At 39.4% G+C, this 25,228-nt stretch overlaps 1 protein-coding gene across 17 annotated transcripts in view; it reads right to left on the bottom strand.

Annotated features, from left to right (window-relative positions):
- Positions 1 to 25,228, bottom strand: part of ARHGAP15 (Rho GTPase activating protein 15) — a 383,495-nt gene that overhangs the window by 134,822 nt on the left and 223,445 nt on the right. For all 17 annotated transcript variants that reach the window (XM_083710978.1, XM_083710987.1, XM_083710980.1 and 14 more), the window contains one exon: positions 18,274 to 18,372. In XM_083710978.1, coding sequence (XP_083567104.1) covers positions 18,274 to 18,372 — 99 coding nt within the window. The remainder of the gene's footprint in view (positions 1 to 18,273; positions 18,373 to 25,228) is intronic.

The raw sequence follows: 25,228 nt of genomic DNA, 5'->3' as shown, positions 1-25,228 counted from the left end.
AGTTAAACATTTCCACTTTAATCGAGACACTTCAGCTCAAACACTTCTACATGCCTCATGTGGAACCCATGCCTGCTGCAATGGATTATGGGTTATATTGCAGGAAGTGTAATATAAATTAACAAGTTTATGACCCTGGATCAAGTGGGGGGACTCAGCAGTTTTTACTTTCTGAAAATTCCTGAGCATTGCCATGCACTTTCAGCTAGTAAGAATATAGAGTTGTTACAGACCCTATTCCTTTTAAATAAGGCTGTCCCTAATCTTGTAGCTAGAATAGCTATATTTTGATCCTCAGTGTACAGATAAGTCACATAATTTTCTTTGATCCTCTCCACACTGCTTGATGTCTGAATGTTTGCTTAGCTATCAGTGAACAAGGAATAAGGACGGCCATCCAGAAAGTAGAATTTAAACAGTACACTGCTCATCAGCATGCAGACTTACACTTAAAATATACAAATCAACTTTGCCTAGGTCTTAATTTAACTTCTGCTATGTACCACTGCTTCCACAAAGTGAGTTTTCAGTTGAATCAAAAAGAACATTAGCAATAGTGGTGTCAGCAAGACTTCTATTGAAGGTTTATTGTGACAAACTACAAAACATACACTTTGAAGCTTTTTTAAAAATGTTAGATTGTGCCATGAAAGTGCCATCATTCTTGAGGCGTTTTCACTATAAATGAGCAGTTGCCCCTGATAAATATATGTGCTATGTTTTATAGTTAGGGGAGTTTGTTTCTTGGGTTTTTATTTCTCTTCTCTACCCCCGCTCCCCAATTTTTGTAGCCAAACAAAATGACCTCATTGTTTCCCACTCTATTTTCTTTTAAACATTAGCTGGGATGATTGAGATTCAGGAATGTGGGAAAATGGATTCCCAAGCCATGTCTATCCCTTCTAATTCTGAGCTGTAATTTTTGGCTTGGCTTGAATCACAGTCATCACATTTCAGTATGAATCTCACTGTAAAGTGATCTTTCTCAAACATTTCTTTCACTCATCTTGGGATCAGAAACAAAGCAATCCTACTCTTTCAACAAAACCTTTAAAATTTTCTTTCTTTCTTTCTTTTAGCAAAAGGAGACAAAAAAAGCAACCTGAATTTCCTTTAGGATAGGTAGAGGTGTGTGCATGTTTTTTAAAAGGAAACATCCACAGTTTGATTACAAATCTTGTCATCTATATGTCAGATGTTACAGCGAATTTATCTGCTTTGTCTGAGGTCCACACACCAGAAAAATTGGATGATTCAAATGAACACACTGCTGAAGACAAGTTCTATGGTGTGACAAAAAAGACAAGATTCTTTAAAAAAAATCTACTGTTATTAATGAAAAATATTTATCACCTAATTTATTTCCATTTTCTTTTTAAATTACCAAGTGTTATGATGAAGGAAGGACATAACATTCTACTGAGCCTAAACAAAAAGTATAAATGATAGCAATTTCATAGAGCAGGAATGGCAATTTGAATTTAAGACCATTTTTTGTTTTTCTTTTACTTTATGGTGTATATTAACATAACAAGGATCCAGGCTTAATCCCTTTTGAGATAATGCTTTAATGGCAAAATTATGTCCTCAAGACACTAACAAATCATTGAACACTTTGGTATGAAGCTAATATGTCCTTGCATGGCCAAGTCCACCGTAATCTAACAAAAACCAAGTATGCGTCTATGGTTCCACTTTAGGATGTATAAAGACAGGAGTGCAGATTCTTCAACATTATAGAATTGGTCAATGTGCTCCATGTACATCAGCACACTGAGCTATTTTGCAAACAGTCAAAAAGACATGAGAAACACAACCACTGTGATGCCTACGAACACAACTAGTCGACAATACCAACCATGCCCATGAAAATAGGAACACCCTTGCTTATTTTTAACACACCAAGGACCTGCAGCCCGCTTCCGTTATTACCACTGCCATGGAGAGCTTTTCAACCACCAAACTGCTCTTAGAAACACAGCTAAGGAGGTACAAGCCCATAGCTTTGGGGCAAGACAGTGCATGCAGCCAGTCTTCACATGCACAAAGCCAGCAGTTGCAGATTTCCTGGGCTGCCTGCTTGGGTTGGCAGGCTTTCAAGCCACCCGTCCATTTGAATTCTGGCTGGGCTGAGTAGGTGGGGCTGGTGAGCAGACCAGAGAGGAGCAGGCTTCACTCCAGTCCGCCCCCAGCCTATAAAGGCTAGCTGCACCCAACCCTAGGGGCTGTAGTTGGCCAAATAACATCCCTCTCTTCCCACCTGATTCAGTAATGCTATGGGTTTTGTATGTTAACCTTTTCCTTCCTAGGGCACTGCATTTATTGGCTTTGCTGTGGTTCTATAATGGTTGCTGTTTTCGAAGCTGGGAAGGAATTTGCTTGCAAACAGATTGGCCCCGCTTGCAGGTTTGGCAGTCAAGGCAATGGGTGGAACCCTTTTAGTCTAACATTATGTGGGGGGGGGGGGTAAAGTGGTGCACCACCCACATCTTTGAACAGTGCAGTAACTGGACCCCATTAGAGGAGTCTAGTCAGAAGTCTGTCCAAAAGCCAAGGCATGTGGCAGAGGGGCCATAGTAGCTTGGGAAGGCCATCCATGTAGACCTGTGTCTCATGGAGGACCTATTAATCCTAGGCGTGACCCTGTCATGTGCCAGCCCTCCACTAGGGGGCTGAGAGGGATGATATACACCCAATGTCTAAGCCAAATCAAACCTACATCTGGAATCAAAGCTGGGGCCAATTTTTTAAATCTCAGAATGTTGCCATGTCCAGTTTGTTCATCTTCATATCTCAGGCCTTGCTCCCCGGGGAGGAGTCACTGTGAGTGGCTGCATGTGGGTTTTGTTTTTACTTTTAGTTTTGGCTTTCAGCAAATCTAACAACAAACAATACAGTTTTGTAAAAACCAGTGCAATGAACTCTTTGCTGTTTTCTGCCACGCAGTGTCTAATTGTACTCTTGCAAAGCTTAGCTTGGACTCAGCTCTAGCAAGAAGTGTGGCTTTAATCTCATATCTTAGTTCTTGCAGAAAGTTTTCCTCTTCGTTGACAATATGATTATTTAGAAATCCTCAGTGAAGAAAGTAATACTACTCAGTTGCTAAGCCAAAAGATAGCAACAAACTGAAGCAGTGGGCAAGATTCAGAGCGACTGGGATACCAATCAATTTTAACAGTGGCAATCTAATTTCCAAAGAGGTAATGTTGACAGGTCTACAGTGAGGTCACTGAGTGTGTTATAGTAACATCTGGCCTTCCACTGAAAAACCAACTGTTAGCCATTGTAGATGCTAGGAGGGAGGAAATGATTAACCTCTACAGAGGCCTTTCTGAATGATACTCAAGAGTCTCTAGAGTGTATTATAATAATCCATTGCTGAAGTTACAACAGCATGGGTAAAAATAGTTAAATCATTGAGGGTTTTTTTTAAAAAAAAAATCTAAATTTCTGACCACACACAGATTGAAACCAGGCATACCTCAGACAGGAGTGAGATATAACCACTAGCTGGGGATTTGTTGTGTGCCAGCTGAGAGGAGCTTAATACCTTTGACAGTGAAAAGGACATGTTAAGGTTCCTTCAGTTCCAGTTGTGCCTGTTTCCCTATGAAAATCACACAGCTCAGCAGTAAAGCACAGCTGACTGATATTTATTGCAAAAAGCAGGAGAATAAATCTCTCCTCTTACTTCTTCTGTCACAGATTAATGCCCTGAAAGAGTTAAGCAACATTTAAAAATGCCAGATTATATCTCTCATGGAGGAATATTTTCCATGTATGTGTCTCTGTAATCCATTTACCTCTTTACAGATCCTCAAGCCCACCAGAGTGTTGCCGAGGTCCACATGATACCCCTGAGTGCTGGATCTCTGATTTAACTGGAAAAAGTTTGAAAACACATGTAGCTTGACAACTCCCTGCTGGCTACACAACTGAAGGAGAGTGCAAACCATTCTAGTAAAAGCCAGCTGTAACATATTCTCATTTGTATGGCTTAAGAGCTGCATCTTCCAGACAGTAGCACACAAAGAGGGCATTTTCAATGAACGCCAGAATTCTCCATGAGAACCTCCCTAGTTCTCTTAGAATGGCAACGATGCCCACCTGAGAGGTGCCAGAACTGAGTTCCTGTGAGTCCCCCCTGAAAAAAAGCCCTGGAAGAAGTGAAGGGGCAGTTTTATGGAGTCCCAATAATGTGGTTTGCACATCATGCTAAGCCAGGCTATAGCTTAGTGGAACTTCAGATAGCATACCTTTAAGGTTGATGGTGTGTGTTCAAAGGCATACATACAAAAGGATACTCAAATAGGAAGCTGAAGCCAGTCTATGGGTGTTTTAGGATAATATTCATATAAATGGAAATTTGAAAGAGGTGATTAAAATACAATACATGTAAATCAGCAGTGATTTTACACATAAGCCCCTCCTTCCCAAAACTAATTTGAAAACCCTGTGAGTTAAATAGAACAGGGCACAGTCTTTGAAACTGCTCTAGCTATCGGATGAAGGAGTTGTAGGTTTTTGTTCCTATTGCAATGAGCTTCCTGAAAACATTGGCTGCTTGGTATCATGATGTGATAATGTGCAATAGTTACACTGCTAATGCCAAGGACCTAATAAAAGATGATGTGATCTGCTATTAGGAATGGCTGGATGTGAAGAGGGAGGACTTTTGAGGCAGTGATTCTGAGATAAATGTTTCATCTACCATGTCTCAACATCCACAGAAATACACTCAACATCCACAGAAATACCAAGGAAAAAGATTGTTAGTGGCTACACCCAAATGCTGGAACTCCTTGATGTGGGAGACTCACCTCACCATCTCTGTAGGAGGGTCAAACTTATTTTGGAGATTTTAGGTCATGAATGACCGGCTTTTTAGGTGGTATTAATTGCTATGACTAAATGATTGTTTTATTGTGTTAGTATTTAAAAAATCTATTTTCCCTGCTGTTTTGAAATTTTATGGCTGCTTTGATATATTTATTGTTGTCAGACTTTTAGAAATTGTTAAAATACTGTCTAAACATGTGTTGTTATCTGCCTTTGGCTTGCTGAGGTATAAATGGTTTAAATGAATATGTTATATGAATGGCAGGGGATGAGTGCTTTGCCTTTGTTAATGAGGTTATGTGAATAGTTCGTGTGACTACGTTGTGAACAGTAAGGAGTACAGACAAAAAAAAGTAGCTGTTGATGAATATTTGTGGGTATCCACTTCTGTATCTGAAACACACTTGATAATCCAGTGTTAAAGCAAAAAAAATGGATCACATACCAATTGAGAAATAAATAGACATAGGTGTAAGGTTTTGAAAGAACATTTCAGCTGCCAAATTATGTGCTGAAGCATAGCTCGAAGCAATAACAAAAGTTAGAAAACCCTGAAATAATTTGTGCTGGGAGAATTTTTGTTCTAGTGGCTTCTCTGGGCAGCTCTTTAGGAAACACGTTTCTTTCAACTTTGAGTCATTTCAGAGCAAGCTTATTTTCCACTGAGGTCAATGGGACTAAGATGTCTATGTACAAGCCAACATTCACAAACACATACTGTTCAGTTTCAAAGTTTTTGCATCTTAAGTATATAGAAGTCTTAGATTCCGATTTGCTACTCTTTCCTCAATTGCGTTGACAATTATCCAAGTTAATGTAAAGGCTTCTGCAGTGCAAAAATGACACATAAGCTTCCTCTTACTATACCATGCAAGTCTCCTCAGAGGTGCCACTGCAGCTCCAATGCTAGTAGAATGTATAATGAAGGTCTATTATGTTATAGAACATCTTATCAGTTTAAAGAAACCCCCTTCAAACAACATCAACAGAAGTAATAAGAGACACAAATTGTATCCTTCTCTTCTGCGCCATTTTGGTGTGATTTTATTTCACCAGTGAAAGAAACAGAATATCTGTATAACAAAGAGTAGGCAAAGCTACATACAGATTTCTCATTCCAGCATCAAATGAGGCTTGTGGATGAATCCTGGAGTGCTTGGTTATATGTGACCCAATGATGTGGCTGTGGTCATACATATTTCATCAGACTATTTCTAGACTGCAGATGTGGTTGCCACTAAAGGATATATGCACATGGAAGTGGGTGAATGAGTCTGGTGGGGATTTATAATGGGTAGGTAGATGTGGATGATACCATGGACCTCTGTTCTTGCCATCCATAGAGTACACAACCCTAGAAATATTTATTGTATACTCCAGAAATTGCCTTGAAACTTAACTCATGAGTAGGGGTAGACCAATCTATCAATTTCCGTTTCACATTTTTCCATTTTTAAATTCAGTTCCCCACATTAGATACTTGCAATTTTCCTCATTACATTATAGTCATCTCTGTATGCAGTTTTGACTAATATACATGATTTTGCAAGAAAGTTCTCCATACAAAATGCATTTCTTGGTGTTATATTCACTGCATTTATATGCATTTTAATACACATCCCCCCCCACACACACCTGCATTTTTGTACTGGTTGGAGAACTGCACCACAAAATTCAGTACAAATTTGCAGGGCAAGTTCAGGTCACTTTGCATATTGGTTCAATGAATGTGGATTAGGCCGTATATCATCAAAATGAATTTCTTGACCATCCCTACCTGTGAGACCCAGCACTTTGCTGCTACAGGGATAAAGTTAAAACGAACAAATGAAACCCGTCCATGGAAGACAGATTTTGGTAGGTGGAGAACCTGCTACACTGTCCTCCTTTATAGCTGCTCTCCTTAAATAACGGGGTTGCCATAGAGAGCATCAAGTCCAGATGTCAAAATTACACAACAGCATTATTATTACGCACAGATCCCACTAACCAAACACAATGCATACTCAGTAAACTGTTTGGAAGATGCACAACAGGTCGACAATTTCCATTGATTCCTATGGGATAATTTCTAATGCATTCCTGACCATGGTATTTGGGCCCAAAATGATGGGGGCGGGGAGAGAACCTTCTGAAACCTTGCAAAAGGCAACAGACAAAAAATCCTCTTATTTGTCTGATCTCTCCCCCTCACCATTCTTTCTGGTGAAACAGCTGTCATGGACCAGCAAAACCCAAAAAGTAAGGCTTGTTTAAGGCTGTTTGTTTACAATACCACACACAGACTTTTTTTTTTGTATAACAAATGTTTGGACAGTGGGACCTGTGTATACTTGTTGAATTTATATCCCAACCTTCCTTCCAAAGGAGCCCAGGATGGCAAACACATCCATAATTAAAACACAAAACAACTAAAACAGTTAAAATATTCTATAAAAATCACAATTAAAAGCAATTTCAACTTAAACCATTATTTCATCCAGTACTCTCATGGCTGCCAGCCACCCAACGCCTGGAGAAACAGGAATGTTTTGCAATTTGCATTGAAAGTTAATAATAAAGGAAGCTGACACACCCCACTAGGGAGGGCATTCCACAAACGGAAAACAACCACTGAAAAGGCCATGGGACCACAGTGCTACTGTTAATCCTGGGAGAAAGGATTTTATTGGTGCCAATGGAAGATTCCCTGCTGAGATAAACAACAGCTTGTGGGGAGCAATTTTGGGAGGGGCTGGTGCTCAGGGGGAGGGGTTAACCCACAGATCATGACCCCCATCTTGTTCAGGACTCGCTGCTGCTATTATTGCTAAAAGAAGAAAACAATAGATGTGTTAAATTGAATCTCATCTTTAACATCACATCTGTTTGAGGCAGAATTAAATGAATTTTGTGAGCAATCTTGAACAATTATCACAACATGGTTCGAGGCCTATATCATTTTTACCTGTAACAACTTAGGTTCCATGTTATGCCGCTGGTTAACACTGAAAATATTTTTTAACTCTGCTGTTGGCTCTCTCTCACTGGAGGGTGTGCAAAGCCCAGCATTTTTAATCTAGATGCCCAGCCGATTCTTTTGTTAATTACCTACACGTGGGTCAGTTCTATTTTCCACTCCCAGAGTTGCGTTAGATTCTGCTCATGAACCATAAGCTAGTAACTTCAGAGGCCTGCTTAATTTTTAGTCAGTGTTAACCAGTAAATGGTTTTAGCCTTAGTTTTTCAAGGAAACATTTATACATAAGTAGATGTATCCTGTGAGATTCACAATGTACTGTAAGAAAAGAAGGGGGCACACATTGTGGATGTTTGTAACTGGTATTGCAAACAATATTTGTCTCTTTTTGAATATTGCGTATTTAATCTAAATGGTTACCAACAGGCTTATTTTAAATGTGAAAGAAAGAAAGAAAGAAAGAAAGACCGACCAGTGGAGTTAAACGCCTCCCTTCTGCAATGCCAGCAAAGCACTGGAGTGTTCCCAGGTATGAACTTAGTCCTGTCACAGCAAATGTTACTGTGCTGAACAGGCAGTAACCACTTGTTTTTACTGGCAAGGCTTAGCATATTAATGCTTTCTTTTACTAGCATGGGATACATTTCTCTGGAACGAATTAGTCAATGAGGCAGGTATCAGGTAACTATGACAAAGATGGCAACTGCCTCAACGGCTTTTCCTGTAGTCCTTTTATTATTATTTTCTTAACATAGCTTACATTCTACTCTTCATAAATTTCAAATTATACCTCCATAATATGTTGTTTTCCTCTTTCCTTTTCTGTTTCCCCTCTAATTTGTACATTACGCCCTTTTTGACGTTTCCTCCTGATGCTTCTTGATTTTTTTTTAAAAAAAGTGACGCAGAGTGTGGCTTTTTCACAGACACAGAGGCCCCAGAGAAAATATCCCTCTGAGCCAATTGTAACTTGGACCTTGCACAAAACTATTAGCTGGCTTTTGCTCTGAGAAAGGTGGCTATAGCGGGATTAAATGAGTCAGAAGACAGAACTCCTAGAGAAATCACTGCCAAGACATTTGCACTGCATTCATTTGCTCCTAATTTCTACTCAGAAGTTGCAAAGATCTTTTTATATCACAAATTTCCAAGTCAAAATTGCTTGGAATGTGCTTAGCCAATTCTCGTTTGTATTCATCAGAGCAATAAAGTCAATGGCTGATAAGAAATATATTTCTCCCCCCCAAAAAAATGTTCCTTGAAAAAGTGAGCTATCTACTGAATAGCTGAAGGTCTTTCTAAAATAGCATGCATTTTCCATCATTTTTGTTTTGCTCCTCTTCCTTTTACACACATATAAAAACAAGGAGCAGAAATCTTCTTGGAACAAGACAGAATCTTAAAAGACTTCAAGGATCTCATCAAAAGTTAAACAGTACAAAATGCACATTTTTCATGAAGTATTAGCTTTTAGTGCATGCCTGGATCCAAGTATAATAGATTATCCCCAAGTGGGAAAGAATGTATGCTACAAAATTAGCAGAACTAAGAGCTCAGATCATCTCACAGAGCAACATGATCTCTAGACTTTCAGGGCACTCTTCTAGAAGGTAACTGGAAACACTATATAAAGTTGAAGGCATGGGAAAAGAAACAAATGCTAGTGAAAGTGTTGCTAAAAAGCAATAGTAAAAGATAAGAAGTTAGCAAATTAACTTGTAAAAAGCCCCATATCTGAATATATTTCAAATTTATGGATAAAGTCATGTGTTTAGAATGAAAAGGGTTGTGTGCAGGACAAAATGTTCCAAAAATAAGCAGAGAGTGGTAGCTCACACAATGCATCATGCCCTTCTGGAGAACACTCTCTTAGAGACACAGTAAACTATTCAGACACTGGAAATTAAGGCGTGCAATCAGGGATGGTACTGCTGGAACAGAAGTGATGGGGATGGCACCACAAGCACTGGGATTCTAAGCTGAAGATTTCAGCCTTTCGGTCATTATTTTATTCCCCTTCAATAAGACCTGGTTGCTAGATTATTATTTTTTCTAGGTGAGCAATCCTGTACATGGACTCTCGTATTTGTCTTCTAGCCCATATATTTAAATTAATTGAAAACATAGGGTGCCTACCATTCTGTAAACAATATTACTTTATTGTAAAATATTTCACTTTACAGTTGAATTGCTTTTTGGGCTGTGGCACCACACTGCCACAAACAGGCTCTGGAAATAGTGCAATAAAACGAACAAAAATTGAGACATCGTGACACCTGTTGGAATATGGATGCCTAACACTACTGACACTTGGAAGGCAAGTAGCAGCTACCATTTTAAGTGACATTAACAGTTTCTGTTGTCTAGTAACTGATATCGTAAAAAAAAAGTATGAAAAGCTAGCCAGTGACAACAGTTCCACACATTAGTGTAATGAAATGATATCTACCGTCATCACAAGATAGCGTGTCAAGCCACTGTGAAGGAGACAGAGAACTTATAGGTTAAAGTACCTGGAAGACAGGAAGTCTGAGGAGTCTTTTATAGGATCAGAGCAAATAAAAATAAAAATACTTGCCTTAGGGCAGCACTAAATTTATAAGAGGTATTGAATTATGTGGAAAGCAGTGTAAAATATGATTTACTGAAAAATCTTCAGACAGCTAGAAAATTTGTCAATTTTTTTATTTTTATTTTTGGCAATATCTTCCTTTCTTCCTATCTTTCATGATTTAAAGGTGACATTACTACATTAGCTTTTAGTTTCCAGTTTATGGAATGGACACTTTTGTAAATTAGACACCTAGTCCTCTCAGGGACATATTAAAGAAGAAGAAGAGTTTGGATTTGATATCCCGCCTTTCACTCCCTTTAAGTAGTCTCAAAGCGGCTAACATTCTCCTTTCCCTTCCTCCCCCACAAGAAACACTCTGTGAGGTGAGTGGGGCTGAGAGACTTCAGAGAAGTGTGACTGGCCCAAGGTCACCCAGCAGCTGCAGGTGGAGGAGCGGAGACGCGAACCCGGTTCCCCAGATTACGAGACTACCGCTCTTAACCACTACACCACACTGGCATAATTTACCCTGCTGATGTAAGACTCCTAGTCTATACAGAAAAATGCAGCCTCACCTCCACCAACCTTACACCTGAAATCTACCACAGTACTGCATGGTTATTTTGTTCCTCATACTATTTCTGATATTTCTCAATACAGCCATTTCTCTCCTAGATCAAGTGATATGTTACAGAATTCACTGGGGAATTTCAAAAAGATTCCTAGGTACAAATCAGGGACAGAGTTCTTTGGTGGAAAGGTTTCAAATCACAACAATATAACATAATATGGTTGGACAGCATAATTTGTCTGGAGTCCTCTACAGCATAATCAGATTAAGGCTCCAATCATACATAACTCAATTTACCTTGGAGTAAGCCCCACTGTATTCAGAAGTACTGACTCGACTGGACATTCTTACGATTGGACAGTTCAACTGTTAATCCAGTCATGTTGAAACTTCATTAATATGTTCTTTTTCATCTTCTCATATGACCACTTTGTTTAAGAATTATCTATAAATATCTGCTGGGGGAAAGGGCCATATCTTTTCCTTTGGATATTTATAGCGGAGGTTTGCTGCATTTTAAAAACCTGATGGCTTGGGCATCCGACCTTTGCTTCTGCAAAAGCAATTTCTCGCACTTCCACCATCAGATACCCACTTTCCCCAGAGCCCTTGGAAAATCTGCTCTGGAGAGCCGACAGGGCCTCTGGGATTGGGGGAAGAGTGCAGGATGAAGTGATAGTTGGCAAAAGTAATCTCTCCCTTTATATCAACAGGATCCTCTGCTCAAACAAAAACTTTCCATGGACGTAAGACGACCTTCTGGTTGCAGAATGCCAAGTTTGGATCCATGTCAATTTATTTATTTACGATGCATTTTATAATCAGATAAATGTTTGTACCTTGTACTTTCAGAGACAGTTTGTGTTAAAAGTAAAAAGAGAATGTTGAAAATGATTAAATAACTGCTAATTAAAATTTGTAATGCCAAAGAATAGTGATGAGGGTTTCTTGGAAATGGTGAGTCTCACCATTAGCAGGTCTTCCTGTTGACACACACTATTGAAAGCATCACTGCCCATGAGACAGATCTTTTGACACCACTGCTTTATACGATGGAAGTGCAGCATTTGAGAATATAATACAAGTCTTTTAGCATCAGGCTTTCAGAATTGTGGTGATGTTATGCTAGACGTTCTGAGACTGAGACTCAGGATGAAGACAGACACTGACTTTTGAAAGAGGTGAAAGTGGTTTGAAAGTGGCTTCACTTTCCCTGCTGCATACACATATTTCTTTGTACCATTGTCACAGCTGGTCAGACAGATTCTGCAAGTTTATGAAACAATACTGCAAAACCTATTTACCAGGAGTGACTGTACATATCACAAGCAGCAACACCTTTTTCAAACCGCCTTCAATTCTCTTATACACTATCGTCTGTTCCCAGCCTAAAAGACACAAAACATTTTTTTGGGGGGGGGGGGGATGGAAGAAGAAACTGAGATTTAATTTTTATCATGTTTAAAGGTGATACAAAAGAATACTTATATAAGCTCTCATCTTCTGCTCCGTATGACGTGATTAGTTCAGAGCACAGTAGATAACATATTAGACTACCGCCACAGGAGTTAACAAAAGGAAATACCTAAGGTACCATAATAATCTTAGCCCCCTTTTTTCCAGGTCACTGTAATCTACCCAAAGATAACTAATTGCACAAAGTAAACATTCCTCTCCGACCACAAAAGGAACCCATTACACAAACATATAATTCACAGTCATTTTTAGTGGGCTGTAAACAGTTTGGAATGAGCATAAAATGGGACAAAAATCAAAGTGAGCATTTTGAAATGAAAAAGGGTTTGCTACAAAAGGTCAGTCCCTCTGCTTGGCAAACTATGCAGAAAAGCCTGGGAAAATGTTGAACACACAAGCAGTAAGGGGATTTTAAAGCCAACAGCCTCCTTGTTTCTTTAAACAGACATCGGAACCTATAACTGGATGCTGTCAAACAAATGACAGCAAAAAAATAGAACAGCTGCTAAGAAGGAAAGTTGAGAGATAAAAGTTTTTAAAACTAGGGACCTTCTCTGAAGTGGACTAAAGGTCTTTCTTAAATCTTTATACAACGTTACAGATCTCAGGGTGACTTTCTGGCACGGAGTCAAATATGCAATTTTGTATATAATTCCTGCCATAGCATCTTGTGCTTGAGAAAGGAAATCAGCAGTGTAGCAATGTCCAATGATTAATAAATCTTTCATGCCTGCAAACATAGACAGCAAAGATTTGGGAATAGAAGACAACATGGAGTGTCATTAGCTTTCATTAGAGGGGTCCCAAGTTAAATGAAATGGTATCATTCCTTTGCACCAGTCTAAACCAGATCAACAAAAATAATTTGTATGGGACCACAAAGACTGTGCAGAGCAATAAGTATGTTTATTCAGAAGAAAGTCCTACCGAGTTGAAATTATAGAATTGTAGCCTTCTGCTACTAAAGCATTCAGTGTGATAATCTGCCACATTAGGCAGCACTTTATTTCCAAAATATGACATGTCTGGAGGCAAGCATCCGCATAAGCAAAGTCTACATGGAATCTCCATGTTCAGAGGCAATGGATACCAGTCGTTGGAAATCAACACCAAGAGAGAGTTGCTGCCTTTCAGCCCTGCTTGTGGGACTGCAAAGGTACATGATTGGTCACTGCATAATTATATGGTCCCTACATGGCTCACAGCTGAATTCAATTAACAGTGAATTAACATGGAAAAAATATAAATATAAATATTTGAATTTACCAGTTCACACTCTGAGCCACTACACTACACCAATTTTTTTGACCTATAGCGACAAGGCTGCATTGCAATACTATGAAGCATGTGCAGAACTACTTTTCTGCACTCTTTTTAGTAGCCCATGAATATTTGACTTCCATGGGATCATAAACCATGCCAGTACAGCATTCCTGATCCCATGGAAGCCTGCATACATCACAATCTATGTGCATAGACTTCCCATTTGCAGATGTCTGTGCTCTATGTATGGACATGTAAGGTGGAGCCAGGGAAACCATGTGATGTTGTTGGGAAAGTTATCAGGTATTCATGCCCTCTTGTGCTCATGGCACCCCTTTTGGGTGATGAATTCATAGAGGGGCCTAAATACTTAAAAGTATAAGTAATCCAGGTTGTGAGGGATAACTGGAAGACCATTACAGCAGATTACTGAAATGAAACCCTGAGAATGCAGATATGTTTACTGACCAGACTGGTTTGAAATTACTGACTAATAAATTTTAAGTCCTTTGCCTAATTTTGTTTTATTATGCCCCATATGACATTTGGCTTATATTACACAAATAGAAATATGTTGTCATCTCAATAGTATGCAGCCACAGCGGACAGACAATTCATTATCATCCTTAGCTCTTGACGTAACACTTTCCCTGTATAAGTTATAGCTGCATCCGGAACACAGAGCATGTCATGCTAGATTGGACACTGGTTTAGCCGAATAAACTTGCAAAAGCCAGACCCACAAACACGTTCAGCCAAATTATTGGAATTTAAACTGATTCAGTGCCATTGAATGTTATGCCTGAGGCGTTCTGTCACTTGCTCACATGATAGCATTTGATATATAAACAATGTCCCCCCCCCCCCGATCACTGTTACAAGAACCTCCACAAAGCGATAGCCGAATTACCCCATTCAACTGTTAAATGGAAACAAATGCACAAACAAAAACTGGCATGACTGCCTTGAAACACCTTTAAATTATTTGGCCCTCCTCATTCTAAGGTTAGATTTCTAAGGGAGGCTCTTCATAAAAATAATGCTTCAGCTTAAATTAAATGTGTTGAAGTTTCTGAGTACAGTTATAGTGTGTAGATGGGGCAGAGATGTGTACAAATTCTGCGTGGAGCATTTAGGGCTTCTCACTAAGACTATGGAAGTAAACATATAGTTTTCATTAAATGTGCCTTTTCCATAATTGGTACATAAGTATTTCCCATGACTCTGCAGTTGAATAACTTGGCTGAAGGCAGATCTGGCCATTAGGAGGAGGGCTTCAAATCTGTTGAGTCCCAGCCATGCAGGGAGACTTGGCACCTCCACATGCTGCTTCCTAATACCAACCCGAGTCTAAAATGTCATCAGAAGCTTTCATAAACATTGGATTTAGCTTCACATAAATTGCTGCCGTCCTGTGCTAGTTTATGCCAGAATTTAGGGAAAACAACGCATTGAGTAAACAGAATGGAAATGAATGCAAAGGAATCATAATCCAAGTCCATGCTGATAGAAAATTGTATATGAACTCCAAAGTCATAAATACAGTGATAAAATGTGGTGGTTGTTTTCTAAATCACACGCCACTGAGATTGGCTAATATTTACATCTCTACTAGCTTAAGCCATATGTTGGTTACAGGTTACAATTAGTAAAAGCAAGGAAGCACAGAAATCAAAGCATGATCATGCACTTCTGCAGAACATCTGCTGGGCAGGTTTAGCGAAAATATGCTTTCCTATGCCTTCTTCTACCACCAGAATGATAATCATACCAAGGATGGGAGGTTGGGTGGGAATCTGATCACTTTGAATTTTAACATGAACTTTCTTAATTCATACTTCCTGAGCCAATAAGCAAACCAAAGCACAGTTATCCTTTGAATTTCACACTTTTCTGGATTTTGTGATGCATTTCTCCAACTAAAAAATGCACACAAAAGGGCATGTATTAGTGAAAGTAACATACATAAATGGCATTACACGTTGAAAAAGAAGAAGAGTTTGGATTTGATATTCCGCCTTTCACTCCCTTTAAGGAGTTTCAAAGTGGCTAACATTCTCCTTTCCCTTCCTCCCCCACAACAAACACTCTGTGAGGTGAGTGAGGCTGAGAAACTTCAAAGAAGTGTGACTGGCCCAAGGTCACCCAGCAGCTGCATGTGGAGGAGTGGAGACGCGAACCCAGTTCCCCAGATTACAAGACTACCGCTCATAACCACTACACCGCACTGGCTCCAATGAAAAAGTCATTTTTAAAATGACTTTTAAAAAGTGTACATTAGGGGAAATTGCAAAAAATGCACATATTGCTAGAAAGGCAAATGAAAATGTATAATGAAATGGTGTGTGCACTTTTTAAAGAAAATTATGTAAGATTTGGGGGAACTGAACTTAAGGTTGAGAAAGCTTGCAATAACCTTGAAAGGCAGCCTACCATTTTCTCCATATTTTCTTTGTACAATGTAAAGATTAGAGATGAAGCCATAGCTCAATGGTAATGTATATACTTTGCATAAAAAGCTTCCAGGTTCCATTACCAGCATCTCGGAATATCTCAGTTAGCAGGGTTACATAAAACTACTGCCAGTCATTGTAGACAATTCTGGGCAAGATGGACAAACAGCTCATTGTAAGGTCTCCATATGCATGAAGGACAAAGGTAATTACATGTCCTTAAATAAAATACTATTGACAAATAACTTTGTTCCCATCCAACTACTTTTCTCACACAGAACTGCAAGCACCTCTAAATAGATTGTTTTAATAGTTTAATCCACAAAGCAGTTATTCTGAAATATGTGGAATTTAATTTGCCTAACATGACATCACATGCCCTCCAAACCTAAGGCAGTATTCCAGCAGCTAATTCTTTATGAGTATAAGCAACAAGTCATTAATGAGTGACGTGAAAGTGACGTGGAAGTGGGGCACTACTATCTTAAGAACTCCAAAATAGGTGACAGTATTTTTTAATATTTGGCACAGTATGAAACAAAGACATAAGCCTATTCTGAAAATTGTGAAAACGCATGTGATTTCCTACATTTAAATAATTGGCAGCCACATTTTCTTTCCATATTCTGCTTCTCTTTAGCTATTCACACCTACAAGGGACACTAGGACAAAGATGGGGGACCTGTAGTCTTCAAATGTTCCTGAACTACATCTTTCATCATCTCTGATCATGCTGGCTGAGGTCAATAGGAACTCAAGTCCAACAACCTGTGGAAGACCATAGTGTCCTCATCCCTAGTTTAAGCATTCCAACCAACTACTACCAAAGCCTCTTTTTTCAGTGGTTAGATATGCAGAAATCAATAGGTGAAGCTGTTAATGGCATGAGGTTAAACAATCACTTGCTAATTGCCATGGATCAAAATGCTCATAAAAGGACAACTCCAGCAGCCAGTTCATAAACATCAAATCTTAAAGAAATCTTTCTTCAAATACATAGCCTCCAAAAGCTACGCTACTGATAATTCTTTTGATATCCTGGTAATGTTAATTTCCCTAGAGTTGTATCCAACAAAATTATCCTATTCATGCAAGGACTTCCACTTGTACAACAGGCCCACCATACACCCCTTCCAATCTGCTCTGGAGGGTTGAGGGAGCCCCCAGAATAGAAGGCATGGGAGGAGAATAGGGCAAGAAGTTCCATTGCATGAGTGGAAGTCTTAAGCTTCACTGATACAGCCTCTAATGCTTTTCTTTCGTAGATGTAAAAGATGGATTTCCAGGTTAAATGGTACACCAATTACTGCATCTGTCATAAACATGCCAGATACTTATTAGATTTAAGGAGTATTTTACTTTGAGATTAAGCTTATGGATGCTTTGTTGGTGTGATTCTATTGATTTCAGAGTCTCAATACAGACTGTATGTCCTTATTTCAAAAACACACGGGTACATGTGATTATCCTGAAAATGTTAAACATTTACAGATGATGCAAAAAAATCCTTGCAGTTCTCTACAATTTAATTTTTTAAAGGGGGAAAAAACCCCATCTGCCGTTGAAAATCACTTGGAAAGGCTAAAGAATATATGGTTGCAGAAGGAAGGAGGAAAGAAAGGAACGAAAGTTTCATTGTAGCAGGTAAATAATATGGGTTTGAGCTGTGCCAGTAATCAAGAACAAATATACCCAAATTACAATAGGCCTACTATAGTGACTTACAGCAACAGATAGTTTTGTGGCACCTTGAAAACTAGCAAATTAATTATGGCATAAGATTTTGTGGACTGCAGTTCACTTCATCAGAAAGTTAAAAAGTTTTTAAGGTACCACAGTTCTGTTTTTATAGCAACAGTGGACTAACATGGCTACTTCTGTGGAAATTATTACTAGTAGCATATATTTTGTAGGACTGGAGCAATGCTGGGGACCCCTCAGGGAAAAAAAGATGCCATTGCATCTCCGCTGTGAGAAAGACATGGAAACTAAATGATAGAAAGAAAGATGGAATGTTATGCAGCTACAGTTGTACCAAAGCATAATTTTTAACTCTTGTGCATCCCCAATGAACAAGCTGGAGATATTAAATTAGAGTCTAAGTTGTAAATACAGCTTATGGAATGGGGGAAAGAAGGTTGATTGTCAAACTACCCACCTCGATCTTCAACAGCTTTGATGCACGTCTTTACAAACTTAGGGACTGTGGCGCCATCAAGTTCACACACTTTGTGCAAAGGGGAACCAAAAACTTGATCTAGTAAAGACAAAGACAAAGATTAAAATAGTAGCATAGGCCGTAACACAAAATAAGCTCTCCTGATGTAAGTAAAGAGGTTGTTAGCGGAAAAGTGGTAAAGTTTATTTTGCCATTTAAGTAGTCTTTATGAAAATTTAGCTCAACAGAAATCAGACAAGGGAACAGCATACTATCATTTCCATCATTTTACTTGTCCTGGATCATGGCATCTTTGTTTTTGCTCAATATAGGGAATGCATAAGGACCTAATCCAATGAATTTTAGTTGTATGAAAATAACACTGAAATCAATGGCACACCCCATTAGGTTGGTGTACTGTAGCAGACCCATAGAGCCGCCGTCCTCCTGATCCTACCCTCACTATAGCTTTTGTTGCTGGCACTGGCATGGCCAGGGCTGCATGGATGCTAGGGTGGAAGTGCCAGATTGTGATTGCGGCCCCAATGTCACCAATACCCCAGCACCACCCAAGAAACTCTAGAAACCGTTGGTGGGTTTTGTCCCACTAGACCAGCCACAACAGAATGTTGCATATTACTTCTAGGATGAGAGATAGCATGCCTCTAGATACCAGCATTTTCAGTGATGACTGCCTGTGGAATGTTCTCCCCAGGCAAAGATGCCCCTGTTCACCAAAGCATTTGGCTCATTGTCAGTTATGGAACTCAGATATACAGGTGCATTTAAAACACACTTAAAACATTATATTTGCTTTATACAGATGTGACACTTAGATGGCGATGGTAAGCTTATGGCAAATTCAATATATTTTTCAAAACTTTTTTTTAAAAAAACATTTTCACAGCATTTTTGTAACTGTCTCAATTCCATCATGGAATTGAGTATTCCAAACCAGTATTGGTTATCATCTTTTAGTATGATGGGGGAGGATTTGTCTTTATGTTATTGCAGGGCAGGATGAGTAGAAAAATGACAAATAAGATAATAAATAAATCAGGTACTGTAAAATCCCCTAAGCGTTGTGTACTGACTTATGGAAGAGCATATGTGAAGTTTTGTGCAGTCTTTTGGTCAGCATATCACATTGTTACATAGCTTACATAGATGTGTGTTAAAATAATACTCTAAAGCGGGCATGGAGAGCTTGCAGCCCCAATCTGGCCTGCTAACCTATATCTGACTACTTGCCAGTTCCCTGACAAGTGTTGCCCATTTTATTGTTTCAGTGGTGGCTTCAGCTGCTTCTGAGTACTGCAGAAACAAGAAGGAGCGTACCAAAGTGTTCCATGTTTCACAATTGCTCATAAAACACTGGAACAGATAGAAGCACCCATTCCTGCTTCCAGAACTCTCTAACCAGCTCACAATGGTTCCCTTGCTCTGCGCTACATCACAACAGTTGCAATGGTGGCGGCTTTCTACTTGTCACCACAGAAATGCTGTGGAAACTGTTGCAATTACCCAGCATCACTGCAGGCTATGACTGAGAGGTGGCAGTAGGGATGTTTGTGCCATTATGTAGAGAGACTGCTTATGAGTGGCATGTGTGTATGTAGGCTCCATGTGTGGAGCATTTGTGTGCTTTAAGTGTGGTCTGGTGATGAATATGTTGTCTTTGTGCAAGAGTGTCTGTGCATGCGCAGTTCTAAAGACCAGAAGTATGAAAGGTCATCAGTGTCAGTATGAAATTTCAACCAATTCCCATTTTGACCAATGAACAAAAAACATTGACTTTGGTGTGAATGTGTTCACATTGCTGCTTGTTATTTCTGTGTGAATATCCAATATTTCCAAAAATAATGTACAGAATGCAAAAACACAGGGGAGCCAACCTAGAGCCAACCTTATACAGTGGTACCTCTGGTTACGAACTTAATTCGTTCCAGAGGTCCGTTCTTAAGCTGAAACCGTTCTTATCCTGAGCCGCACTTTCGCTAATGGAGCCTCCCACTGTGCGTGCACCAGAGGCACGTGATTTCCATTTGCATCCTGGAGCAGCTACTTCCAGGTTAGCAGAGCTTGTAACCTGAAGCATTTGTAACCAGAAGTGTTCATAAACAGAGGTGCTATTGTACACGTTTACTCAGAAGTAGCTCCCACTGTGTTCTGTGGGGTTTACTCCAAGCAAAGTCGACATAAGACTGATGCCAAAGTTATGACTAAGTTTCTTGGGAACCATGGGAATGAGTTGATCACATCTAGCATAAGTTTCATGGTCAGCACTTAGAATCATAAAACTGTAGAGTTGGAAGGGACCTGAGGGTCATAGTCCTCCAACCCCTGCAATGCAAATCTCAACTAAAGCTTCCATGGCAATCTTTGCTTTAAAATCTCCAATGAAAGAGAATCCACCATCTTCTGAGGGAGTCTGTTCCACTGTCGAACAGCTGTTAACATCAGTACAACTTCATGTTGTGCAAGTACATACTGCAGTGTTCTACACAGCAGCAGTGAGGAAGCAGACAGAAGGTGGGGATGGGTAGTAAGACCACCTTATCACAGAGAGAAAGGCTCCACAAGATTCCAGAGCACGCAGATCTACTGCTACAATCGTCTTAATGGTATCAAAGTATTCAGGGAAATAATTTAACCACTGCAATTTATCATGTTAGGAGTCGGTTTTACATCATTTACAGTTAGCCTGCCTCTGGAAAACCTTCCCCACCTCCTTGTATTTCCTCCAAGGTTTACAAAGCAGACCTCCCACAAATTGGAAAGTGCTTAATTCTGATTTTAAGGGGAAATCGCGTTTTTTTATAAGAATAAGTTGTCCCCGGCCCTTGACAACACATGTAAATGGCACGGTTTTACAGAACGAAATTGTATTTAATGCAGCTTTTTTGCGCTTCATGACCGCAAACCTCTGGCTGGCTGAGGGCGTTCATCATGGAGCATGTCAGCATAACCAGGTTAGTGCTCTCAGATTACAAATTAGCTCCATCCTCCTTCATCTCTGCTATATATTTTTGACAAATTATGAAAAGAGTGCTCCGTAATGGGAACTTTGTCAGCAGAATCCAAATGAATCAAACCTATGAGAGAAACCATTCAATAGAAGCAGTTTAAAATGTTTAAACAATGTGGCTATAAGATCATCATTTAAACCAAGAGATAGTCTCCGCATACCTTTCCAGCAGAGCATGACACTTTGAAAATTGGTGTAGAGGCCTTTGACAGCACTTCTGTAATCAATGTTTCTTGGCAAAGCCTGCAGGAATCCTAGGAGGGCCATGTATAACTAACCATACAGTAACCTGCACGACATTAAATATTATATTCACTCCTTCCCCAAACAGGCCTGTTGAGGGTGAACCTGGATTTTGTGCTATTTTAAAGACAATATATTTCATTCTATAACACAGCATTCTTCAGCTTGGTGCCCTCCAGCTGTTTTGACCTACAACCCCCATCAGCCCTAGTCAAAGTGGAAGTTTATGCAATAATAAAGTTACTAATCTAAGATGCCACAGGACACTTTGTTGTTTTCCCTTTTTCATAGGAAAGGTGACCTGGAAACTACAACTAATCCAGAATGCGGCAGCCAGACTGGTGACTAGGAATGGCTGCTGAGACCATATTATACCGGTCCTGAAAGGCCTACATTGGCTCCCAGTATGTTTCTGAGCACAATTCAAATTGTTGGTGGTGACCTTTAAAGCCCTAAACAGCCTCGGCCCAGTATACATGAAGGAGCGTTTCCACCCCCATCGTTCAGCCCAGACATTGAGGTCCAGCGCCAAGGGCCTTCTGGCGGTTCCCTCACTGTGAGAAGTGAGGTTACAGGGAACCAAGCAGAGGGCCTTCTCTGTAGCGGCGCCCGCCCTGTGGAACGCTTTCCCATCAGATGTCAAGGAAATAAGCAACTATCTGACTTTTAGAAGACATCTGAAGGCAGCCCTGTTTAGGGAAGTTTTTAATGTTTGAAGTTTTATCCTGTTTTTAGTCCTCTGTTGGAAACCACCCAGAGTGGCTGGGGAAATCCAGCCAGATGGGTGGGGTATAAATAATAATTAAAAAATTTTTTATTTATTATTATTTTTACTATTATAATGCAAAGACATTCCAGTGCCAAAATTGTCTAATGCCATACCCATGATTCTGAGATCATTTGGATGTTTCTTCAGATTACTTTGTGGATACATTCATGTGATGGTTACTCAGAATATCTTTAAATGCATGAATACAGATGTACAGGGTATAGCATTTTTGTTATAAAAGCGATCTCCCTTCAATATATAAGATCCCATGATAATCAAATTGCTACAATCTAATTTCTACATATTTTTGCCAATAAAAATCTAAAGTTGCACAAAATATTCACTTGATTCGTAAGAAGAAGGAATATATACAATATTTATAAAAAACCATTTAATTATTGAGCATGTTCACTTTTTGAGTCTGCTTATTGCCAGTGCTTTCCCCTATGTACCAAGGCTTCACTACCACCCTTAAAATTGATTAGGATTTTACTTATAGAATGGTGACAGCCAATTGGAAAGCATAAAATAAATCATGACATCACACAGTGTTGTAAGCCAGTTAGATTTGGCTATATGCTACTATCACTGAAGTTGTGCAGAGTGAGCCTATTCATGACAAATGCTTCCTAAATCTTCTCTGCAACAATCTCTTTGAATTGCCAAAAGAGGGAATGCCTCTTGATATCACTGAAAATATTTGTGGAAAGTCATCCAATCTTTGGCCAAGCCCTGCCTTATAAAAACTGGCTTCTGAAAGATTTCAGTATCCAAAGCTAGGACGACAGATTTCCCATGTTTGGAGTGGCATGTACCAGAATTTCAGGCAGACTCAAAGGGTAGAGCCTCCTCAGTTATGAAGGTGCTGTTACGTTGCAAGCCACATGAAGTCAGAGCAGACACCAAGATCTCCAAAGCTGCCTGAAGGGATGCAGTTAGGCAAGGCTTCAGCCAGATGAAGGAAGCCACATTTTGGTTCTGCATACTCAAAAAGTTGGTTGATGGGGGACACAGAGTTTTGAAATTATGTATTGCGCTGGATACCACACAGGGTACGCCCGGATCTAGAGTACTAGGAGATGATTGGAATCTTTATCAAATATAAGAGATGGAAATCTAGATGAACATTAAAAAAACTCCACATCTCTCTTCTGTGTCTAAATATTTTAGCTCTTCCTACGATAAGGAAACAACCAGAACATCTTTTCCAATAATGAAAACAATAACTGTTCCTGAGGGAATAAAGAAAGCAAAAGGGCTTTGATTTATTAGCAAAAGGGCACTTGAGACTTCTACTTTTTAATGTAACGCGAAGGGGGATGGTGGTGGTAGGCAAAGACGTACACAGCACTCCTAACCTCCTGTTATGACAGTTTATGTTTCCTATCCAGCTTATTTAGCTCAAATGTCTGGGAAATAGACACAATTACCACCTTATGGAATGCTACTTAACTTTAAATGCTCCCTTCTGAATAGAAACCCACATTGTCCTCTCAAAGTTTATTCCAGTTTCTCAGGAATTGCTCCCTCAACAGGCTTCAGAAATGTTCTTTTTCATCATTTAAAAATTTCAGCTAATGAAATATTTTTTTATTATAGTAAAGAAAATTCCCATATAAAGAGCTGTTCACAATAAGTTGTTAAAAGAGGCAAAAGAAAAAGAAAAAAGAGAGCTGCATTCTATGCCCTTATACAGCTTTAATCATTCACTCTTTCAGCTGTTATCAATTTAAAACCAATGAAACTCCCACACTGAGTCCATTTGAGCAGTCAATTTTAATATCTTGAGGCATCTGTAGTTATTCTGAATTGGCTGCAAAAGCAGAACTAACAACTTAAGCTCTAACCATAAGTCTACATCAGGCTGGTAACTCATACATCAAACACCGACAGTTAGTCAATACTATAGTATGAAAAAACCAACAACCATTTTTAAGAAGAGCAGTATATTCACAATGTGTTCGGCAGCATGGTTCGCATTATGAGTTGCTGATATATGCACATAAAAACCATCCATTTGAGGTAGTAGTGGACATGACAGCTTTGTATGTGGATATAAAAGGAGACACAAGGAAAGGATGGGAGAGCCATTCTGAAGTTCTGAGGCATGTAATATGATGATTACAGCTGCAATGAATTGCCTGCCCTGCTTAAAAGAAGCAAAATAGAGTTTGTAGACATGACACTCTTCAAGGATTAGAAGGGTAACTCTTCCCAGGCAACCCCACAGTTTATGTGGCAAAAAGGCAAAAAAAACCAAAACCCTTGTGTGTGCATCCATTAATTATCCATTGTGCTCCCCCCCCCCTTCTAAAATAATGTTTAGGGGTAGTCTCATTTTTCTACTCATATTGAAATACTGCCCTTCAATGAGGCCAAACGTAGATTCACAAAATGTTTAGGGGTATGCATCCCCCAAGAAAAAATGAACTGGTTATATCCCACCTTTCCCCTGAAGACATGGGGGTATTGTTCATGGGGTCATCTCTTATATGTATTATCTTAATATACTGTGAAGTTGAGCTGAAATTTTGGTTAAATAAAAAAAAAAGGAAATAGCAATGGGGAAAATTGTTCTCTCTCTTCCCACCCCCCACCCCTTTCTTAACCATCTTGTTTAAGTTGCAGCAAGTGTCACTGTATCTCATACTGTACTCAAAAAACATTTCTGTGGAAGTGATGTTGTTCCAGGAGCGTTCCTGGGGGTGGGTGGGATAGCTGCGCCAAAAGAACTGGAATATAAAAGTATGTCCTTAAAAATGTGGGTTGCTATCTATTCTGTTTGAGGCTTGGGGTTTTCATGAGAGGAGGTGACAAATACCAAAGCCTTGCCCAGGCCCAAGGGCCAAGCAAATCAGTGGGCCTTGCTAGCTGAGTTTGGGAAGATGCTATCTCAGCAAATATTATGTCATTGA

This window comes from Podarcis gaigeae, assembly GCF_964106915.1.
Source record: "Podarcis gaigeae genome assembly, chromosome: 1".
Classification (NCBI taxonomy): Eukaryota; Metazoa; Chordata; class Lepidosauria; order Squamata; family Lacertidae; genus Podarcis; species Podarcis gaigeae.
The sequence above is the reverse complement of the archived record's forward strand: the minus strand, read 5'-3'. Positions and strand labels throughout refer to the sequence as shown.